At 54.0% G+C, this 20,908-nt stretch overlaps 1 protein-coding gene across 3 annotated transcripts; it reads right to left on the bottom strand.

The window, feature by feature from the left end:
* Positions 1-19,349, bottom strand: TEAD3 (TEA domain transcription factor 3). Of its 3 annotated transcripts, XM_015585931.2 has the most exons (14): positions 19,144-19,349; positions 11,803-12,054; positions 9,778-9,842; positions 6,094-6,156; positions 5,826-5,888; positions 4,973-4,984; positions 4,184-4,321; positions 4,022-4,071; positions 3,380-3,441; positions 2,698-2,831; positions 2,358-2,531; positions 2,015-2,155; positions 1,766-1,918; positions 1-1,576 (listed from the first exon to the last, which is right to left on the bottom strand). In XM_015585931.2, exons 1-14 carry the CDS (start codon positions 19,280-19,282, stop codon positions 1,463-1,465), a joined length of 1,560 nt encoding a protein of 519 aa, XP_015441417.2. In that variant the 5' UTR covers positions 19,283-19,349; the 3' UTR covers positions 1-1,462. The 3 variants fall into 3 exon arrangements, with proteins under 3 accessions (XP_015441417.2, XP_024899447.1, XP_024899448.1); XM_025043679.1 differs by lacking the exon at positions 5,826-5,888 and having other exon boundaries at positions 19,144-19,340; XM_025043680.1 differs by lacking the exons at positions 4,973-4,984; positions 5,826-5,888 and having other exon boundaries at positions 19,144-19,346.
* Positions 19,350-20,908: the final 1,559 nt, after the last annotated feature.

The raw sequence follows: 20,908 nt of genomic DNA, 5'->3' as shown, positions 1-20,908 counted from the left end.
TTAACCCACAAACAAATAACTTTAATTTTTTTTTGTTTGAGCAGGAGCTGGGCTTTGATGGCACCTGCCCCAGCCCCGTGCCACATTTATGATATAACCCATCACAGCTGGATTTAAAAAATACACAAAAAATATATAATATACATTATAAAACCTAGGTTGGGTTTGGAGGTGGCCTGAGCGATATGCAAACTGTGAGGACCTTCAGGAAGCTCAGGGGTGGGGCAGGGTAAAGAAGGGAAGGGGCACAGTACTTCATATGAAACTCATAAATACCAAGAGGTTGCTGGTGGATAGGCCGAGGCAGCTGAAGGGCCTGGGTGTTGGGAAGGGACGGCAGGGAAAGGGTTAATCTTCAGTCCCAGAACTGGATCTTAGGAGCTGCTCCAGGCAGGGAGACTGAGGTGAGGAAGAACATAAGGGAGTGGTGCCCCGCAAGGGGTCACTAAACCCAAGTCTTGGGCAAGAGAAACTCTCAAAGCCTTTTGCTGCCCCTTGTCCCAGGGCCACGAGTCTGTCCAGAAGCTGGGACTCCATCTTCCTACTTGACCCTCCAGCCTAGTTTTGAGCCTGCACCTGCCTCCAGGGGCCTTCCCCTATCAGGAGGCTGCTGCGGGGTCTTGACAAAAGATCTGGGCCAGGGCAGCTTGCGGGAGGTGGGCGCAAGAGGCTCCTGAAGCCTCTGGCTGGATTGCGGGCTAACAGAGGGCACCCAACAAGTGCTGAATATCTGCGGCTCTCCTTTCTTGCCTGATCAAAAGCAGTTGCTCCCCTGTGTCAGGGGGCCCCCAACCCAGCTGGCCCTAGTCCCTCCCGTATGCCCTGGGGCTGGTCCCACTCAAGGGAGGTAGTGTAAACCTGGGCTCTGGGGACAGGCAACCCTGGGTGAGCACTCCAATTCTGCCCACCACCCCTACAGGTTCCTTAACTACTCAGAGTCTCAGAACCTCATCTGAGACACCAAGACCCGTGCTTGCCTGAGGATGGCACGAGGCACAGAGGGGGCCTGGCACATAGCAGGTACAAAGAAAGTATGGGCCCTCTCTCTTCTTCTTAACCCAACCCCAACTCGACACTCCCCCTTGTGGCCTCTGCATTCCGCCTCCCCTCCATTCTACTTTCACCAGCTGGCACACTCCCCTGAGGGGCCAGTGGCCGCGCACACCTGACTGAACCCAAAGGTGTCCTCCCATTCACTCGAGGCTGGGCAGAACTGGGTGATGGTGGCTCAGCATCCCAGCCAGGCTGCCCCACCGCTGAGCCCCACTCTCTTCTCCCACAATTAAAGCGCAGAACAGTGGCAGGGAGTGTGTGTGCTGGGGGTAGGTAGGGAGGCCTGCTGGGTCCTGGGTCTGAGGCCTGGCAGGCAGATGAATCCTCAATCCTGGACCCCTGGGGGTGCCAGGCAGATGTGTGGAAAAGATGCTCGTCCTGGATCCTGGTGGTAGGGGCAGAGAGCACTCTAGTCTTTGACAAGCTTGTAGACATGGTGCTGGGCCCCGTGCTCACTGGTGGAGACTTCGAAGACAAAAGCAATGACGAGGAGGGTCTCCTGGGAGTCACGGCTTGTGACCACCTGGGGGCAGGACAGGAAGATTCAGGAGGTCAGGTGGAACAGGGCCAAGGAGTGTGGAGGCTGAGCAGACTCTGCTCTTTTCTGGGGCTCAGTCTCTGTCTCTGAACGATGGGTCTGGCCACCCCCGCTTTGAGACCCCTGTGCCTGGCACCCTCCCAGGACCCCCCAAAACTCCTGTGCCTCCCACACCTGCAGGATGGTGAAGTTCTCCAGGACACTATTCATCATGTACTTCTCGGGCAGGTGCTTCAGCTTGTGGATGAAGTTGATCATGTACTCGCACATGGGCGAGCGGTGGATGCGGTACACGAAGCGCCCGTTCTCCAGCCTGGCGTACTCTGTCTGTGGAGAGCCGTGGGGAAGGCATCGCTCAGCCCACCTACTCCTGGCCCCACCACTCCTCTCATCCCCACCTCTGCCCCGAGAGCCCCCACTCACCTCCACCTTCTCTACCACCTGCTTGCCAAAAGAGCACACCTTGGTGGAGACACTGATGGTCATGCTATCGGCTGAGCTGTACTGGGAGCTGACCCCATAGAAGGCTCCCGGGCCCTCCTGGATGGTGCTGTTGAGGTCGGCCTGGAAGAAGAGGCGGGGGTGCCATTAGGTGCTAGAGAGGCCTGAGGGAGGCTCCCTGCCATGCCACATCAGGATCCTGCCCAAGGACCCATCTCCGGCACTCTGCCCACAGACCACAGGGAGAGAGGTGGTCAACAGGGTGGGTCCAGGTGTACTGCACATCTGGGTTGGTTGGGAGCAGAGAGGGATGAGGGCAGCTCACCCAGAACTTGACGAGGAAGAAGGCATTAGGCGGCCCCTTCTCATAGAGCTCCTTCAGTCCACCTTTTTTCTCCGGGAACTTGTCATAGATTTGACGCACATCGACCGCCTCCAGGGGTGGATCCGAGAAGGCGGGGTTCGTCTGGCCGATGTGCACAAACAGGTGTTTGCTGTACTGTGGGGAGGGCCCAGTACCGGGTCAGGGGAGCACTCAAGTGTGCAGGCCCAGGGGGGCTGCACGAGGATAGAACTGCCCTATGGCTTCCAAACCCCATGACCCTGAGCTGTGGCCCTGGACCACCATGCCAGAGTCTCCCCACGATTGCACCCAAACACATTACCGTGTCAGGGTCTCGCTGCACCTCCATGAAGGCGGAATACTCAAGGAGCCGCAGCCGGGAGGAGGCGATGGTGCGGTCCTGCCACACAGGCACAGAGGCAGCAGCTGGGGGGAGCGGGGCCAAGGGCTCGTAACCTGGAGGACAAGGTGGACTCTCATCTGCATGTGGCCCCAAGCCTGCACAAAGCCTTTGTGCAAACTAGAAAATGACATGCCTTTTGAGTGGGAACACAGGCTGGATTTTGACTCCCCTGCCAGGTGTCCTTGTACAGTGCACAAGCTACATGACCCATGTGTGGTGGCCCTAGTAGTATACATCGGTGAATTTTTCCTTTGTCACTATTAATGTGTGTTCGAACTAAAAATGTAGTCAAGTCAAAAGGGAAAAATAAAAATTACCCAGAATCCCAAAACCTTCGTTACAAGGAAGTTTATATACATACAGTATATAAGTGTAATACTCTCAGTGTTACTTGTAGCAGAGTTCAGGAAGCAACATTGTAAAAGGTAAGGGGGCTATTTCTGGATGTCCCAATCCCCCATAGATGCCACTCACTCCTTCCTCCCAGTGCAAACACACACACACACACACACACACACAAGTTGAGTCCCAGCTCTTCCAAGCAGAGGTGCAGGTGCCAAGGGTGGGACTGGTGGTGGTGGCAGCCTCATGGGAAACTTACTGCTGAGCGTCGGCGGCAGGGGAGGCTGGATAGGGTATGCTGGCTGTGCAAAGGGCTTGATGCTGCAGACAGGAGCACAGCCTGGTTAGAGGGTCACCCACTTCCCCATGTTCCACCTGGCCCAATCACTTGGTGTCTTATCTGGGATCCCAAAAGGGAGCCACCCAGCCTTGCTGCAGAGGCCCGAAAATGCATGCTGACTAACTCACAAGCTTTTTGTTTTCTTCACATTTTAACTTTTGTGAAATCCTGCTGCATCTCACAATTGATGTGCGCGTTTAATGTAGCATTTCAACCTCACCCTGAAGAGCTGAGGGTGTATCTCAGGATGAAAGTCATCTTAGAATTAAAAGAACCAAGTATACTCAACAACCTGACTCATTGACTGAGAGGTGGATTTGGAGATTAACTGAGTGAAAAATAATTGAAAGATGGATGACAAGTGGATGAGTGGGTTGATGAATGAACAAACACATGAATGAGCAGACAGATGCATTAGCTTTCTTACTGGAGCTCTCCATCCTTCCGGTTTTTTAATTAAAACTTTGCTCAGCTGTTGCTGGAGCTCAGATGGGAGGGGAAGTCTAGTGTGGCTGCCAAGGGAAAGAAGAGGGTGTGGGAAGGATGTACCACAATACTCACTCCTGAGAGGGTCCAGGCTGCTGTCCCAGGAGAGGGGGGCTGCTCCAGAACTGCAGAGATGGGACAAAGCACAGGGCTCTCTCAGTATCCTTGCCCCTCACTATAGCCCAGCCCTGAAGACACTCCCTCACCTCCCAGGACCACCTCCCAGGACCCCTGTACCCGTGAGGAAGTGGAGAAGACGGCCTGGGGCAGAGGGGAGGGCGGGCTGAATTTGTTCTGTAGGACGCTGGCGGAGACAATCTGGGCAGAGGACATGGATGCCATGCTCTGGAGGGCTTTGTCCTTGGAGACCTGGTCCTGGGGAGGGGAGGGATCATGTGAGGCCAGAGACAGGACAAGGCCTTGCCTCAGGACCCCCCTCCAAAACTCTCAGGGCTCTGAGGAGTCCAGGTCTGGATTACAGCCCCAGCTGTGCTCTGTGGGCTAAGGAGGGTCTCAGCCCTGATCTGGGCCTGTTTCTTAAGTGTACATCACCCCTGTGACCACAATCCACAGTAAGAAATAATTTTTATTCCATAACTCTGTATGTACCAAAATATTTCGCCTTACATATCATGTACTGTCAGATTTTCTATTATATTCCATTAGTGGTTCTCAAAGTATGGTGCATGGACCAATAACACCAGCATCACCTGGAAGCCTGTTAGAAATGCAAATTCTCAGGCCCCAGCTCAGACCTACTGAATCAGAAACTCTGAGGATGAGGTCCAAAAATCTGTCTTCACAACCCCTCCAGGTGATTCTGATACATGCCAAAATTTAAGAACCATTATATTTCATTATACTTCATTAAAAAAAGTTTAAGAACCATTATACTTCATTATATTTCATTAAAAAAAAAAATTCTGTTTGCAAATCTATTAAATTGATTTACAATCCATAATTTGAAAATCCTATATCAGGTGTTCTTCCCACAACTTCCACCAGGAGAGAGTCAGTGCTACTTACCAGGTTCATGGCCTGTGAAGGAGAGGGAGAATGGATTAGATGAGGCACAAATGAAGGATATATGGGTTGGGGGGACATGTCTTTTCACCTCCCTCCACTCAAAGCCCACCTGGCTCTCAGCTTCCAAGGAGCCAGGGAAGATCAGCAGTAGCTGTGGACCTTCCCCCTGCCCCACTACCACCCAAAGGGAGTGCTTTCCAACTGGGGGGTGCCCTGGATAGGGTAGGATGACAGACAACAGGCTGGAGACCTCGATGGTGAAGCAAGCTGGTACCCCTTGGGTCTGTCCATGTCCTCCGGAGCTGTGCTATAGACATGGAAGGCTGGGGTGGGACACCCAGTTTGCTGGGCAACTATGGGCAGGGAGAAGAAAATGTAGCCTACGGGGCCCCTGACAAAGGCCTGAGCCATGAACCCCAGGCTCTGAGATCCTCAGCCACAGAACATCCAGGATTGAGTGTCCAATGCAAGGAACAGCCACATCCACCACAATAGCTCTGCCAGCAAATACCCTCCAGTGTTTCCTCCCTGCCCACCTGAAGTCCCCATGCAATTAGCAAGGCGCAATTAGGAGGAAGGAGAAAAAGGAAAATGGAGAAGAGAACTGGGCCTCAGTGGTCCCTAAATAATCTTCCTCTCCCTCACTGTAGGGCTGGCTGTCCCCTTGCGCTCAGTCTCCAAGGGCTGTAGCCCTGTGTTGCCTGAAGCAGCCTTTGGTCTTCTTGCTGCTGCTTGTGTTTCTGAGACCCCTGTACCCCCGATAGCTCCTCAGCCCCCTCCCTAACCCAGGCTGGGGTCAGAGAACAGCAACAAGCCTGGGTAGGGCCAGGCCAAGTGGCAAGGGACCCCATACCTTCAGCTTGGACTGAATCTCCCGAGATTTCCGCCTGGCTAGAACCTGCAAGTGGCTAGAGACCTGTAGAGAGAGAGAGAGAGAGAGAAAGAAAAAGAGCAGAAAGAGTGGAAGAAGAGGCAGGAATAGAGCTTCAGCCAGAAAAGAGGCACAGTGGGGCCAGAGAGCTGGCCAAGGCAGAGGCCTGAGCCGTGCAGAGATAGCAGTGGAGGCGCCATGGGTAAGGGGCCGAGGAGGGGCTGGAGGCCCCAGTCAGCACCCAACGTACCTTGATGCCAACCTGGTACTCCCGCACCTTCTTCCGAGCTAGAACCTGTATGTGGCTGGACACCTAGGGGCCGCCCCGCGCCCAGCCAGAGAGGAAAACACAGACAGTGAGGAGGCACAGCATGGGGTGGCCATAGGCATAGCCTTCATCTCTGGGAACAAATGTAAGTAAGGGAATCTGTGGGGATCCTGTGGGCAGACACCCCTCAGCCCTACCAGTCTGCTCTCCTCTTGGCCCTGTCTTGATCAAGGCCTATAGTGGCTTCTAGAATCGCCATGTACAGTTACTGAACAAAAGCACCTAGCCCAGTGAGGGCGAAAATCCAGTCCGAGCTCTGCTGGCCAAGCTGTGTGCCCTGATGTAGGGCTGTATCTAACCGAGAGAAAGGATATCTTCTTATTTTCCCCAAAAGGGGTGACCTTTTTCTCCCTGGTATCCTTAAAGGAGATACATTCTTCTAATTGGCACCACAGAGGCTAACGATGGCCATCATCGGATTATACATTAGGCCATATCTTCTATGAAAGATCTCTCCTGTACAATCGTCTAAGTCCTCCTGTGAACCCCAACAGCTTGCCAGCCTATAAAACTAGGCCTGGTCCTACTCCTGCTTCGTTCATGCAGCTTTTTTCCCCAACACACCTTCCTTTTCCTTGGACTGATAAATGGCAGTATACACACACAGCAGATGCTCTTAATTGCATTTCTTCTCTAGCACCTCCTCCCTGAAGCATCCCTCTCCTGGCAAACACAAGCTAATCACGGCCTGGATGTCTGTACTACGGGGCTTACCAAACAGACCCTTGAGCCCCAGAGAACATAAAGGTCACTGTTTTCCCCATGCAACACAAGGGAACCCATGGCTCCTCTGGGCTGCTTCACACTTTCCTTATCAGTAACTGCTATTGGCTTTCTTTGCAAGTTGTTTTTATCCCCAAAAAGAAACAGTTTTCTTTTCTTTTTAATCAGAGACTGAAAGTTACTATGTATGTGATGCTGGGGGGTGGGGGGGATACTACTTGGTTAGGACCCAGGGGAGTGCTCCTCATGCTGCTTCATATTGCACAGGAATCATACATACATCCAGCAAGATTACTGATCATTTCATGTCATGACAGTAACTGACATTTACCGAGCGCATCTATTGTTCTCAGCGCTTTACTCATACCAACTCATCTGACCTTTATAGCAACACTAAGAAGTTGATACTAATATTTCAGATTTACAGATGATGAAACCAAAGCACAGAGAGGTTAAGCAGCTTATCTAAGGTCACACAGCTGGAGGCTAGAGCTGGGATTTGAACCAAGGTGGCATGACTCAAGAGTCCACTTGCTCTACCACTGAGCTATGCTACCAGGACTCTCGTAGACCCTTAGCACAGAGGGCCACCTTCAAGTAGTCAACTCTGTGACAGTTGAAAGTCACATAGGATTTAATCTTAATGTCATATTTAGCTGGTTTTTTTTTCAATATGGAGGCATTGTACGTGCTACTAATTGCTGTACCTATCTGTAAAAAAACAAAACAAAAAACAAAAAGAACCTAAAACAGCATTTCTAAAACCAAGAGTAAAATAAAAACAACCAAAACAACCTTGCCTGTTGGCTGGTTGTTCTTTGTGACCCATAAAGTCATGGCTTGTCCTCATAACCATAGGATGGGTCCTCTTTAAAGGAGATATTAGATATCAGAATTCTAAGAAAAAACAGAGGAGTACCTCCCACACAAAATGACAAGGGCCAATGGTTTTTTAAATTCTGAGCTCACTGACAGCTGGTTTCATTTATTTTATAATTTTATAATTAAAATAAAATCTCATTGACCAGCCAGGCTGCATGGGAAACCTGGCCAAGAGCAGGTATAACGCTGGGCCCAGAATGAAGAGGTTCTGCTACCCTCCCTGGTCAAAGCGTTGGAGTGTAAAGATCCCTCAGCCCCTTCTCACTCTGAAAAAGGTTCCTATAAACATATCTTTTGGGTGAAGCAAGACACACTGAGACAGTGCCTTCTCTTGCACCTGGAATGGCTTTCTGTTTATAATGACAGTAATAATAAGAGTGATGGCAGTGACAAGTGCTTGTACGGTGCTTATTCTGGTCTAAGTGTCTTCACATATTAGCTAATTTAATGGATGAGGAACAGAGGCTGGGAGGCGAAGCACCCCCTTCCCGCAGGTAGTAGAGCACGTATTTGAACCCAGAGGTCTGATCAGTAAGTGTTCCTCCTGCAGTCCCAGGCCAGGGAACAGGGCCCTTGACCATCTGGTTCCCTGCTAGAACATAGTAGTAGCTCAATAATTTACTAAATGAATAAATACTGTGTAACATGAGCTGGCTACGGAGAGTGGTTAATAAAAGCCTGAACAAATGAGGGAGTGTTTCTGCTCCCACAGTTGGTGGGTGGACTCAGAATCTTCCTTTGAGACAGTGGTGTGGGACAGGTCAGGCTTGTCATATGCTTGCATGGGGATCTGGGGAGGTGGATGCAAGGCACAAAGGCTGAGGGTCAGAGGCGCCCTCCATTCCTCCAGGTACCTGCCTCCAGCCTACCTCTCTCCTAGACACCCCACGTGCAACCCACCCCAACTGACTGCCTGTCACCACACTGCTACCCTCCCTGGACTGTAAGCCACCCAATCATCTCTCAAGTCAACAAGTGTTCCCCATCCCCACCACTACTACCCTCACCACTGCCACTACCCAGGCCACCACTGCTGTGGATCTAGGTCCCTAATCCATTGCCTTACTGCCCCAGGCCTGGGCCAACATTCCTCGAGAGCTGCTACCAGCCACTCCCTGCTCTATTATCCTTTCATGGCCCCCAGCTGCCCCTGGAGAAAACTTGTCCCTCAGGCCTCCAGCCAAATCTCTCACCCTTGGCCCTCAGCTCTTCATTCTCCACCACCACACCCCACCCCAGCCCACGTGGCTGACTGAAGGTTCTTTCTTGCCTATTGGATTGAATCTTGGATCCACTACCTACCAGCCAAGGGACCTTGAGGAAGTTACTTAAATTCCCTGTGCCTCAGTTTCCTCATCTGTAAAATGGACATAATTACTGTATCTATCTTGTAAGGTTGCTGTGAGGATCAAATAAATTAATATCAAGTTAGCTCCGAATTCGCAATTATTATTTACATATCCAACTTCCTCAGCCTGGAAGAATCCCCTCCCTTTTTTTCTGCTTGGCTAAATCTTATTCCTTCTTAAAAATGCATCCTGAGTGTTACCTTCGCTAGGAAGCCTTCCTAGCTCTCCCTCTTCCCTTCCCCTGCCTGGTCAGGGTTAGATGCTTGTTCGACGGCACCCCCCACCCATCTCAGCCATGCCACCCTGCTCTGCACTCAACCATCCAACCATCTGTCTCCCTGACTGGTCAGTGCGCCTCTCAGGGCAGTGTGCATGCAGCTGCCACAGCTGCCCCGTGGGGCTTTCCTGTGGTCACTGAAGCAAAGGCCTTGGGTGGAGTGGTGGGCGGTCAGAGAGGACAGTGGGAAGAGTGATGGAGCAGCTTGAGGGGGTGTGAAGTCACTAGGCGAGGGCAGGGGAGCAGGCTGGGTGAAGGGGCAGCTATGAGGAGGTGGGCAGGGCAGTGGGATAGCTCTGGACAGAAAGGGGTTGAAGGAGGCAGCTGAGAGAATGTGTGTGTGCAGAGGGGCCACTACATAAACAGTCTCTTTACCTGTTTTCTTGTCCGAGTCTTCCCTGTTCTCAATTTAATATAGCGTGCGATCAACTCATTCCGACCTAGATTGGGTGAGAGAAAAAATGAGTGGGCGAAGTGGGGAGCTGGTGGATGGAGACCACCCCACCAGCTGAGAACCACACAAGGCACCTCCCTCAAACACTGCTCCTCTGTTCCCTCCCCCACTCTTTACTCTGACCCCACCCTCAGGGGCACAAGCAGGTGGACAAGGAAAGTGGGGAAGTCCCAGGTGCTCCCCCTACTGCCTCCAGGGGGCGGGGGGGTCTGCTCATTGGGAGAGGGGTGAATAGGGGCAGCAGAGTAGGAGGAGGAAGGTGGAACAATGTCAGGTTTCCTTGCAGACAGGGGCAGGTGTGGCCCAGGGGCAGCAGGGCAGCTGAGTCCCTCACTCCCAGCCCCTAGCAGTGCTTCCTTCCTTCAGGGCTTGCCACCAGCTCCAAAGCTCTGAGTGTGTATTCGTGTGTGAGACCTGACCCAGGCAGTAGACGTTTCTGTTAATATTGCCATGTGTGTCTGAGAGTTCTAGACTGGGTTCCTGTCCTAGCTGTCCTTGACATGAGGGGGGACCCTGGACAAGTCCCTTCCCTTCTCTGGTGAAATAGGCAGGAAGGACCGGGTGGTCTCCAACACACCTCCTACACTGATAGCTTGTGTTAAGATGTGTCACTGAGCATGTCACTGTGCCCTTGAGCCTGTCACCCCCATGTCACCAGTTACCAGTATCTCTCCCGCCCTATGGGAACCCAACTGCTTGTCAGCCTTGGGGTGGGGGGCTCTGCTCAGCACCATGGACCCTCTGAGGGGGCTTGTCCCTGGGAGAGGGGTGCTTGGGACCCGTAGCTAAGCATATCTCAGCATCCCCTGGGTGTATACCTCTTACCCCCAAATCCAGGCCCCTTGCCCCCTAACCTCACAGCCTCCCCACATTCTCCAAATTCCTCTTCAATGACAGAACCAGCCCCACTGCTCCTCCCTTCCTGCCTTCCCCTCTCCACCCCACTCCCTCCGCCCTATCTAAAAATACCCTGTGGGGCTGCCCCAGCCATCTGGGAGGTGGCAGTTGGGGCAGGCAGCCCCCACCCTCAGGAAGGCATCCTGGAACATCTGCCTGCCCCATGAGTGGTGCTCTGGTGCTAGGGGTAGGTGTGAAAAGAGGGTGGGGGCAGAGGACATGGGGCAGCCCTTACCACTCGGCCCAGCTGTCTCCTTCCTGTACCCGCCATGGTACTGGATGCTGGGAGAGGACAAGCTGAGGGCCTGCCTCAGTCAACCATAGGCTGTCAGGGAGGGTTGGAAGGAGTTGGCAAAGAGCCAGGCCCAGAAGGGCTGAGTTATCCCAAAAATGCAGCTCTGGGAGAGCCCTCTCAGGGCTGGACAAGGGGCGACACTCCCTTCTGGAGGCAGGAGGTGGGCAAGGCAGCAAGGAGAGGGGCCAGAGGAACAAGAGAGACTTGGGAGGGGGTCTGAAGAATGAATGAGTCTCTCTAGCCTTCTTCCCAATACAGGCCCTTGTCACACTGTGGCTTACCTTGCAGCCCTCCCCTCCCCAAAGCAATGGAAGGAACTCACCAATGGGAAACCCTGCTCTGTGCTGGGACTTCCGCCCCAGGCCTCACCCCTCGGGCTCCCTGACATCCTCCCAGGGGAAGGACCCTCTCCCAAGCCTAGCCTGGAGCACAGTGGACTGACCCAGTTTCCCAAGCCCACTGAGTCGCTGTGAAACCTCCAGGCCAGCAGGGGGGAGGAGAGGAGAAGCAGATGGGGGTGTCAAGGGCCAAGCTCTTGAGAGCTCTCGCTGGTGGAGGGGGCAAGCCTGGCTTGTTTATGAGGAGGATCCAGACACACAGGCTTGCACGCCCAGACTCGCCCATGGCGGGCTGGCGGCCTCAAGACTTGGCCAAACCGGTTGGGTGAGGGGGCAGAGAGCAGGGGGAGGGGCCTGGGAAGGCCAGGCTGCCTCCCCCAGTCCTGTCCAGTGTCCCTGTGCCTCCCGACACGCACCATACATCTTGCCCTCGTCTGACAGGATGATCTTGCGGCGGCCGCAGGGTGGGTAGATGGCCAGGGCCTCCTGGAAGCTCTGCTCGATGTCCGGGCTCCACACTCCCTCCGCATCGTTGTCCAGCCCCTTGTCCAGGCCCTCGGGCCCATCCTCCCGGGCCTCCCCGGGGCTGCTGCTGGCGTTCCAGCTGTTGGACGCTATTGTGCTGGTTACTCTGGGCTCTGGGCCTGAGCCCACTGGGCAGCCTGAGCCTGGGGGACAGACACAGAGGAGTAAAGGCAGGTGCTCTGGGAGGTAACCAGAAATTAAGCTTATTCAGTGCTGTGTGACCTTGGATGAATTACTTCACCTTTTCAACCCCCAGTCCCATAAAAAGAGGAAAGGATCTCCTTGAGGTTGTGAGGATTAAAATTAAATGAGATCATGACAAAGTGCCAACCACAATGCCTAGCTCATAGCACTCACTACAGCACTGGTTGCGATCAATAACAACAAAAATGCCTTATATCCACATAGCACTTCTTTGGGAAAAAAGGACTTTCATAGTCATTCAATCTCCAAATCTAAGGCAGCGAGGGTAAAGAGTGATGCCCATTATTCAGACAAGGCAAAACCGAGGCACACTAGGTCAGTCAGCTGTCAAAGGCATATGATGAGCAAAGAGAAGAGGAACACAAGGGGCAGGGCCTGGCATTTCTGTAGCTCTCAGAGGGGCTCCTTGGCTCCTATTCTGCTAGCTCCTCCTCCCTGTCATCTGGATCCCCAACTAGGGACACTCAGCCCCTCATTTTCCCCGCAGCACAAATGCAACCCTGCTGAGGACCTGCTGTGGGACCCAAAAGATAACTCTAAAGAACCCTGCCAAGGAATCTAAACGTAAGGCAGGAAGTGCCCCAGGAATTGCAAGAGACACTGGCTGGCAAGGGAGCAGCTGAGAAGGTGCCCAGCCAACAGCCTTGCTCAACCCCACCCGCTCCTCCATCCCACTTCCTGTTCCCGTACCTCTTGGCCCTACAGCAGCCCATAAACCACCCACATGCCGGCCCCTGCCCTGGCCCACATCGCAGATGGGCCAGGGCTCTGTAAACTTTGAGTTCCCTGCACACGCAAGGCTAGTTTATTTAGACCACACCCAGCCAGTCCCCCCAACACACTCAGCTCCGAGTCCCTCACTTTAGCCTAAGAATCTGCATGCCCAATGTATACCAGGGTCCTGGAAGACTCAGAGGCCAAGAGGGCTAGATCTTGGGACTTTGCTCTGGGCTTCAGGGAAAGTTGGGGCAGGTCTTTCCCCTCAAACATGAATCCCATCTCCTGTAGAATGGGTGGGGGTTCTCCCTGTGGGGCCACCTGTTTGCTTAGGGAGGCTTGAAGGGGATGGGGAGTGACATGGGATGGGGAGGGCCTGAAGGGCCTCAATATCAGCTGGATATATTGTTTTAGACTTAACATTACCACTATTGACAGCACCCGCCATACGACAGGTACTGTGCTGGGATTTTACACACGCTGACTCATTTAATTCTCAGAGTAACCTATGGGGTATATACTATTATTATTCCCACTTTACAGATGAGGAAACCAAGGAACAGAGAGGTTAAGCAACTTGCTCAAGGACACACAGCTAGTTAAGTGCTAGAGCCAGGTTCCGAACCCAGGCGATCTGGCTTCAGTCTCTTAACCAAGCGGATGGGGCTGAGAAGCTCCATCACCTATAGTGAGAAAGGTGAGAAAGGCGGTCCAGCTGTCACAGCAACCACCCTGATCTGCCTAGTGGGGTCCAGACAAAGGGGCCCTCCTTAGCCCAAGTGGCTGGAGCAACTTAAAGGACCCCAGCACTGTGGTAGACCTTTTAGTGAGCCCTCTGAGACCACCAGGAATAGCTCCCATGCCAAAGGGCCTCCAGGGAGAGAGGAAGCCACGCTCCTGACAGGTCAGGAAGACAGACTCATCTACTCCTGCCTGTCTTTACCCCAGGGAGCTGTATCCCTATCTCTATCCTCTTTTCAATCCCGAGGCCAAGCTTTTGGAATAAAAATGTGAGAGCAGGGACTCTAGGGGACCCAGTGACTCTTACATTGAGGAAGTTGGGATACAGGGCCTGCCCCCAGGCCTGACATTGCCACAAGCTGTCAGAGGGGAGGCAGAAGAGGGAGGACAGTGAGCTAAGACCCCTCCCAACAGAGTCCTCAACTCATTTTCCCCCAAATCCTTTCCTGCGGCCTCCCTCAGAGCAATGGAAGCCCAGAGCATGGGGGGATCCTGGCAGCCTGACTTTTGAAAGCAACTTTGCTGCCTCCCCCAAGTCTCTGCTTGCCTCCCCTCATCTAGGCAGTGGCCCCCCTTCTTGGGGTGATGTCAGTCCCGCCCCGCCCCCCGCAGGAGCACTGTGGCCAAATATGGCGAACACAGCAGTGCTTGGGAGCTGGGACAGACTGGGGGGGCGGGGCAGCCCCTGGCTTGGACTGCTGGCAGCTGGTGAGGGGGAGGGGAGCCAGGGGGCAGCTACAAGGACAGTCAGAGAGAAAAGTGGGACCCCCATCCCTTCCGCTGGCTCAGGGGCTCATGCAAGACTTACTTTCTAGGAACTCTAGTGTAGGCAGAGCCACCAACACAGGGGCGCACAGGTGACCCCCGCCCCACACAGCCATGCACAGGAGCACATGTGTGCAAGTATGCTGTGTGGGTGACCAGGTGACACCCACACGGGCGATGGTGGGCAGACAGCTGCACCAGGCTAGGGACTGAACTGGGATCTCTGTCCTATACACTCTAGAGGAAGTCAGTGAGAGGAGTGTGGACTGGCAGCTCCCGTCTTCCCAGAGTTACTGCTGTGGGATCAGGGCAGAAACTAGTGTGTGCCCACCTGCTTCTCCTTAGACCCCCAAACACTGGGACCCAGCCTGGGGTGAAGGAGGAAGCCAAGGGCTCCTCAGACAGCTGCAGGGCTGAAATGAGGCAAACGTGAGACTCAGCCTTGGTGGAAGAGGAGGACTCCAGGGAGCTGCCTGGGGTGAGAGGGCACGCCCCCCTGGGGGGGGGCAGCCTCAGCCTGGGATAGGGTCTCATCTCCCCTGTACAGAGAGGGATTGGGAGAGGTGGTGAGTTCCCCGCAACCCCACCCCCAGCTCTCTGTTGACTTGCTTGCCCAGGTGTGTAGAACCTCTGCCTTGCTGAGAGGTGGGAGAGAGGAAGAAAGACCCAAGTGAGAGGCAAGCGGGGTAGAGCTTCGGACAGACAGGAGGGCAAGAGGGAGATGGTGTGCGGGAGAGTTGGGGGTAGGCTAAAGAGAGGAGGGGTTAAAAGGAGCAGTAAGGGGAAAGATCAGTAAATTCAGATACAGTCAGGCAGGGAGGGAGGGGGTAAGCCAGGAGGGAGAGAAGGGTGAGGGGGAAGGGAGGAAGAGAGAGAGAACGCATGCAAGAAAGAGCCAGAGAGAGAGCATGTGCAAATGACAGAAAGACCCACAGACCAGGGCAGACCCAGAAAGAAGGAAAGCCACTGTAGGGATCTAGGGTCAGCTACAACAGGGGCATGCTCATTCCTGTCCCATCTGCTCTCCCACCTCCTCACAGATGACCTCTCATCTCCCTCTGCAGAAGCCCCATTATTACGACAGGCGACAGGCGGTGGACCTCCTATGGTCTCATCTGCCTTTACACTCAGTCTGATCAGCCACACACACCTGCTTCCCCTCTCCCAGGGCCTTTAGTGGTGAGTAGGCTGGGTGAGCAGGCTTTGGGGCCCTCAGGGAGGAAAGCGACACCTTGCTGCCCACTCCTCACCCTGGGGCCAGGCCTGCTGAAATAACTGGTTGGACAGCTCCAAGGATAGAGGTTAGATTTGGGCAGGTTCAGAAGCCCTAGACCCCCACCCCTATAAGCCCCCCATCAGCCTCCAGACCACTCTCCCTTTTAAAGTTGGAGGACAGGCCTGAAACTTGGGCTCCCCCAAAGTCTCTGCCCTGGTGGGGAATGTAGACAAGGCAAGTCCAGGCAGGTGCCCCCCCAAACACACGCTTATCCCTACCACTGTACCAGCCCCACTGGGAGGACAAACTGAGCCTGGTGACTCTACTGGGTCTAGCGGCCAGCAGCTGTCCACTCTTGCAGCGACCCCAGCCTCCAAAGTACTCTCACTTTGAGTGATCACTCAAAAATGTGGGAAGATTAGTGAAATCAGCAGTTCTGTCCAGAATACCGCCCCCAAACCTGGGCTGGGCTGACCAGCCAGGGGGTTGATGATGGGGAGGGTAGCTGATGACGGCTAAGGGAGCCTCCCCACTCCCTCTGCCTTTCTCCCTTTCCTCCCCACCAGCCCCCACAGCAGGGCCAGCTGTTCTCCAGCTGCCAGAGGCTCCCACCCTAGAAGTGGCCCTGCTTTTGTTGGGACCAGAGAGAGGAACGGGATGCCTCCTCCATCTCCCGTCCAAGGACCCCTGAGGGACCCTGCCTGGTGGCCACACCCTGCCAGGCTGGGGAGGGAATAATACCCTCTTCCCTGGAGTAGGGTCGGGATTTTTACAGGCGGAAACAATTTGCAGAGCCCACTAGGAGGGAGGTGGGGGGCCTCCTCCCCTCTCCCCCGCTCATTAATGTGCTTCCAATTTGGGAATCAAGACTGTGCCACACGCCCCCATACTCAGGGCACAGGCTTCTCAGGGAGTAGAGGGGCTGGCCAGCCCCCCGGGCTTCCTTCTCCAAAGCTCCTCCTCACTGTCAGCATGCACCCCACCCCAAGGAGTTGTAGGAGGGTGGGAAGGTAAAGACTCAGAGCCCTCAAACCTTTTGCAGAGAGAAAGGGCCCGGTTCCCAGACCTCCCTTCGCCCTCATCATGAGATTCTGTCCTGTCTCCTCATCTTATCTCAGACCAGTGAAGGCCAGGTATCCAAGTTGGTGGGGACAGAGATGCAGTTAATGGGCAACTTGGGAAACAGGGTTCCACGGTTCTCAATTAACCTGTCAGCACCTCTACTCCCACCAGCCTGCCTCAACCCAAACCCCTTGTACTCTGTCACAGACTGAGGTGCCACCAGTCACTCAATGAATCCCCCCATCATGAGTCACAATATCATCTATAAACACACAGGCTTTCTCTGGGCTCCTTCTCTCTCTCTCTTACATACACAATCCTCTTCACAGACACCGTCTTTCACGTTCACTATTACATGTATCTCTCCCCACCCCCTTTTTTAAAAATTTTATTGTGAGGAAATACACGTAACATTAAATTTATTATTTTAACCATTTTTAAGTGGCATTAAGTGCATTCCTTGTTGTTTTGAACAGTTGTTTTTCATGGTCCCCCATACAGACACCACATGCATCAGGGTCACAGGCCCCCAAATTAGTCACACACAGTATCCCACTCTATATCTGGCGCAGCCTGAACGATGTCGCCCACACTGTCCTACAGTCCCAAACAATCTCAGATAGTGACCACCCACAGAGGCAGTCTCAGTCACACCCCACAGTTTCTCTTACACGCAGCACACACATGCAGTTTCTTTCTTGTGCTCAGTTTCATCCTACACACCTTATTTCACACTCAGCTTATCACAACAGCTTCTCAGCACACTTATAGTGTATTGGATATAGTCTACCATGTCACAATGGTTTCTCCCTTACACACATGCACACACACACCATACTGTCATAGTTTTTCTCATACATAGTGTCACATACAGTCACACACACAGATCCTCAGAGTTTCTATAAACCTGAGATCATCTCATATGCTGTTCGCACACATGTAGCATCATAAAGAGTCATGCCACAGCATCATATATCACACAGAAGGTCATTCATTCTACTTCTGACACACACAGCATCATACAATTGCAGTGTCCCTCGCACATGTAGAGCATCAAAATCCCAACCAGTATCAGACACAGGCTCATACTCATGGTTTGATAGGCTCATACTGATATGTCTTTCATAAACACATCCCGTGTGATGGCCATGCACACAGCTGCACACTAAGAACATCATTTGGTTTTTCTCATGTATGTGCTATATCAGTCATACACAGAGACTGTCAGTTTCTTTCACACACATGAATGTTAAAAAGTCACAATGTCACATACAGTTTCTCTTGTGCATGTCCAGCCTCACATGCAGTCACATACACAAACTGGTTTTACCTGGTTGTCTCTCACACACATATCCATCCCACACACAGTTTCACCCACACAGAATGTCCCACTCGGTTCCCCTCACACACATCCAGCGTCACACACAGTTGCACTCTCATTTCCCTCTATCACTTCCTGTCCTTTCAGGCCTGGCAGGGAGTACAGGAAACAATCAGCACTCTAGGAAACCTCAAAGGCTGAAGCTTAAGGGATCCTCAGAGTGATAGGATTCTCTGGCCCCTGCCTACAGCCTCCTGTGGGACCCTGAGAGAACAGGCAGAGCCCTCTCCCATCCAGTGTCCTCTCTGGAGGAGCAGCACCTCTCTTGCAGACAACTCTAGGCTGGCACAACACCAGGAGGGAGGGGAGGGCAAGGCAAGGCCATGGGGACAGAGCCAAGTGTGATCTGTTGACCTCTGCTCCAGGTCTGACCAGAGAAGTTCCTGCCATGGCCCCAGGGCTGCCCCTAGGTCCCCGGATACCTGGGTCCTCAAGGCCACCCCTGGGACCCAACAGCTTCTGCAGCTCCCATGTGGGAAGAAGGGAGTGTGATCTCTGAGCCACAGTCACAGAAAGCTGCAGCATATAGAGCCATCATGGCTCCCCAGCTCCCTGTGGCCTGGCACTACCAGCCTTTTTCCTGCTTTCCTCACTGTGAGTAGAACCCTCTGCTCCTCTCCCCTTCCTGAGAAGGTGGGCAGGGCTGATAGCTTCGGCGCCCTTCCAGCTTAACACTGAGCCCCTAGAGGGGTCTGGGAGTCAGGCAGGGGGGCCCGCCATCCAAGTGGCCTCTGAATACCATTCATCCCATCTAGCTTTGCCAGACCTACTACCACCACTTCAGAGGGCAAGTTCCCCAACTCCACCTGGCCTCCCCGTCCCTCGACGCCTGCTGCCTGCAACTTTTTCAGCTGCGCTCACCTGGTTTAGTTACTCCTCAGTCACCCCTAATCTGTCCTCATTTTCTTCCTTAGACCATGGGATCACCCACTCACTTCTCCAGACCCCATCAGGTTTAGATTCCATAATGGGAGGAGAAGGAAGGCCAGCTGACTAGGAGACAGAGACTCTGGGAGAAGCTCAGAGAAAAGAGACCTGAGAAGTCATTTATTCCAAGCAGGGAAACTGAAGCCCAAAGAAAGAGGCCCACCAAGATGACACAGCTGATTAAAGGTCCAGCTGGGAACAGATCTCTAATTGCTTTACCTCTTCTTTTGATGTTTCCTTCTGGTTTTAATATTTCCTCAACGGGCAGGATGTACCAGGGTTTGCAAACCTGAGGGTGAGGGTGGGAGCAGGGCTCAAGACACATACGCATAGCTCTGTCCTGCCAATCACTGACCATCCTACTCAGTCATTCCGAAGCCCAGATGCACTAATTAACATTAATTACTGTTCCTTCCCTATGGGACTGGGGGAATGCCCAAGTGGTTGAGATTTCTATGGGCTCCCAGCCTCTTTCTGAGGAGGGGGCATCCAGGGCCCATGAAGTCACTTTCACCAGATATCCTATTTTCTAGATGATACATCTGTCCATCCCCTGCCCACAGGGTGAGCAGGAATCCAGAAGCCTACAAGGATCCAGAAACATGTCCTGGGGCGGTACCCTTGCAAAAAGAGCTACAAAAATCTGGAAGGGAAGAGGACATAATTCCCCCAAATCTCCAACTTTTGGGCATTTTGAATTTCTCTCCTTTCCCCAGGCTACCCTTAGCATTCCAATCAAGGAGGTGTCTGCACTGGGGTGGAACGTGTACACAGAACCAGGCCAAAGGAGATGGGACACATAGCTGCCACGGGCACCAGCCCCTCTGGGCTGTGTCCAGCCCCCACCCCCATCCCCTGATCTCCTGGGCTACAAGTCCAGGCCTGACCTGGTTCTGCCTCTACCTAGAGAAAGGAAAGACACAGAGGGAGGTGCCCCCTGAGAAGCCCTCCCCCAGGGCTCATTCCCCCTTGCCCAGAAAGAATCTCTCAGATCTGGATCAGGGCTCCTCTCTCAGAAAAGTGACAGAGTGGGGTCTCAATGACAGAGCCTGGCTAGGCTGGAAACCAGATGCAGACAGGCACTCCAGCCTTCCTTCCCCAGGCAGGAGTAAAGGGCATGACAGACAATGGTGGTGGTGGCGGTGGTGGCGGGGACAAGCTGCCTTCAAACCTTCTAAAGTTTAAACAAGGGCTCTGAGAAAGTGTGGCAAAGAGAAGGCCCCAAATCCAGCCCCCTTTGGAGTCGGGCTCATAGCGTCAGGGCTGGAACGCCGAACCTCCACCCCGACACAGGCAGCATAAGCATAACTGGAGAGAACTTAAGCCCCTGCCTCTCGGGGGGCACACGCCCTGGGCGCGCAGCTTTGCTCCCAGACAGCCTCCACAATCCAGCGAAGCCGTGGGCACCGCGCGCAGGAGCCTGCCTGGGCGCCGAGAGGCCCGGCCCGAGGCCTGCGTGGAGCTGGGGCCAGGCGGGCTCCGGGAGAGAGCGCAAGCCGGGAGTCCAAAGGGCGGCAGGGCCCGGGACTGGGCGCCCTGGGTAATGAGCTCCCCTGTGGCAGGCCCCCCCCAAGTCGTGCGGCCCCCAGACTGCTGCTTTGACATCCCAAACGCGGACGTTCGGACAGGCGATGGCACCGGGGACAATCTCCCGGCTCCCCTACCTCCTCTGACCAACTCATACCGGTCGCGGGAGGGGGGACGGTGGGAGGGGTGGGCGGGGCTTCCCGGAGAGCTCTCCCCCCCCACACTTTCCCTCTAAACTTCCCGGCACCCAAATCCGGGGCTCCGGTTGAGGCTGGACAATAGCTCGGGGACCCAGCCCCAGTCAAGTGTGTCCCCCCCCAATCCATAACCAACCAGCCAACCAAACCACCTCTCCCAGCCTGGCCTCCTCCCAGCGTCCGCCGGGCTTACCTGGTCCGAGCTCGCGGGGGCGCTCCGACCGGGCCGCTCCGCGGGGCCCGAGGGAGCTGAGAGGGGG

The sequence above is a fragment of the Pteropus alecto genome, unplaced genomic scaffold, assembly GCF_000325575.1.
Source record: "Pteropus alecto unplaced genomic scaffold, ASM32557v1 scaffold202, whole genome shotgun sequence".
Classification (NCBI taxonomy): Eukaryota; Metazoa; Chordata; class Mammalia; order Chiroptera; family Pteropodidae; genus Pteropus; species Pteropus alecto.
This window is presented reverse-complemented; position numbering and strand designations above follow the sequence as displayed.

Coding starts and splice junctions, on each gene's coding strand:
- TEAD3 (XM_015585931.2), bottom strand. CDS start 19,282: ATGGTCAGTGATTGGCAGGACAGAGCTATGCGTATGTGTCTTGAGCCC. Junction 9,843..11,802: donor AGACGAGGGCAAGATGTATG/GTGCGTGTCGGG, acceptor CACCCAATCTAG/GTCGGAATGAGTTGATCGCA. Junction 2,532..2,697: donor TGCAGCGAGACCCTGACACG/GTAATGTGTTTG, acceptor CCCTCCCCACAG/TACAGCAAACACCTGTTTGT.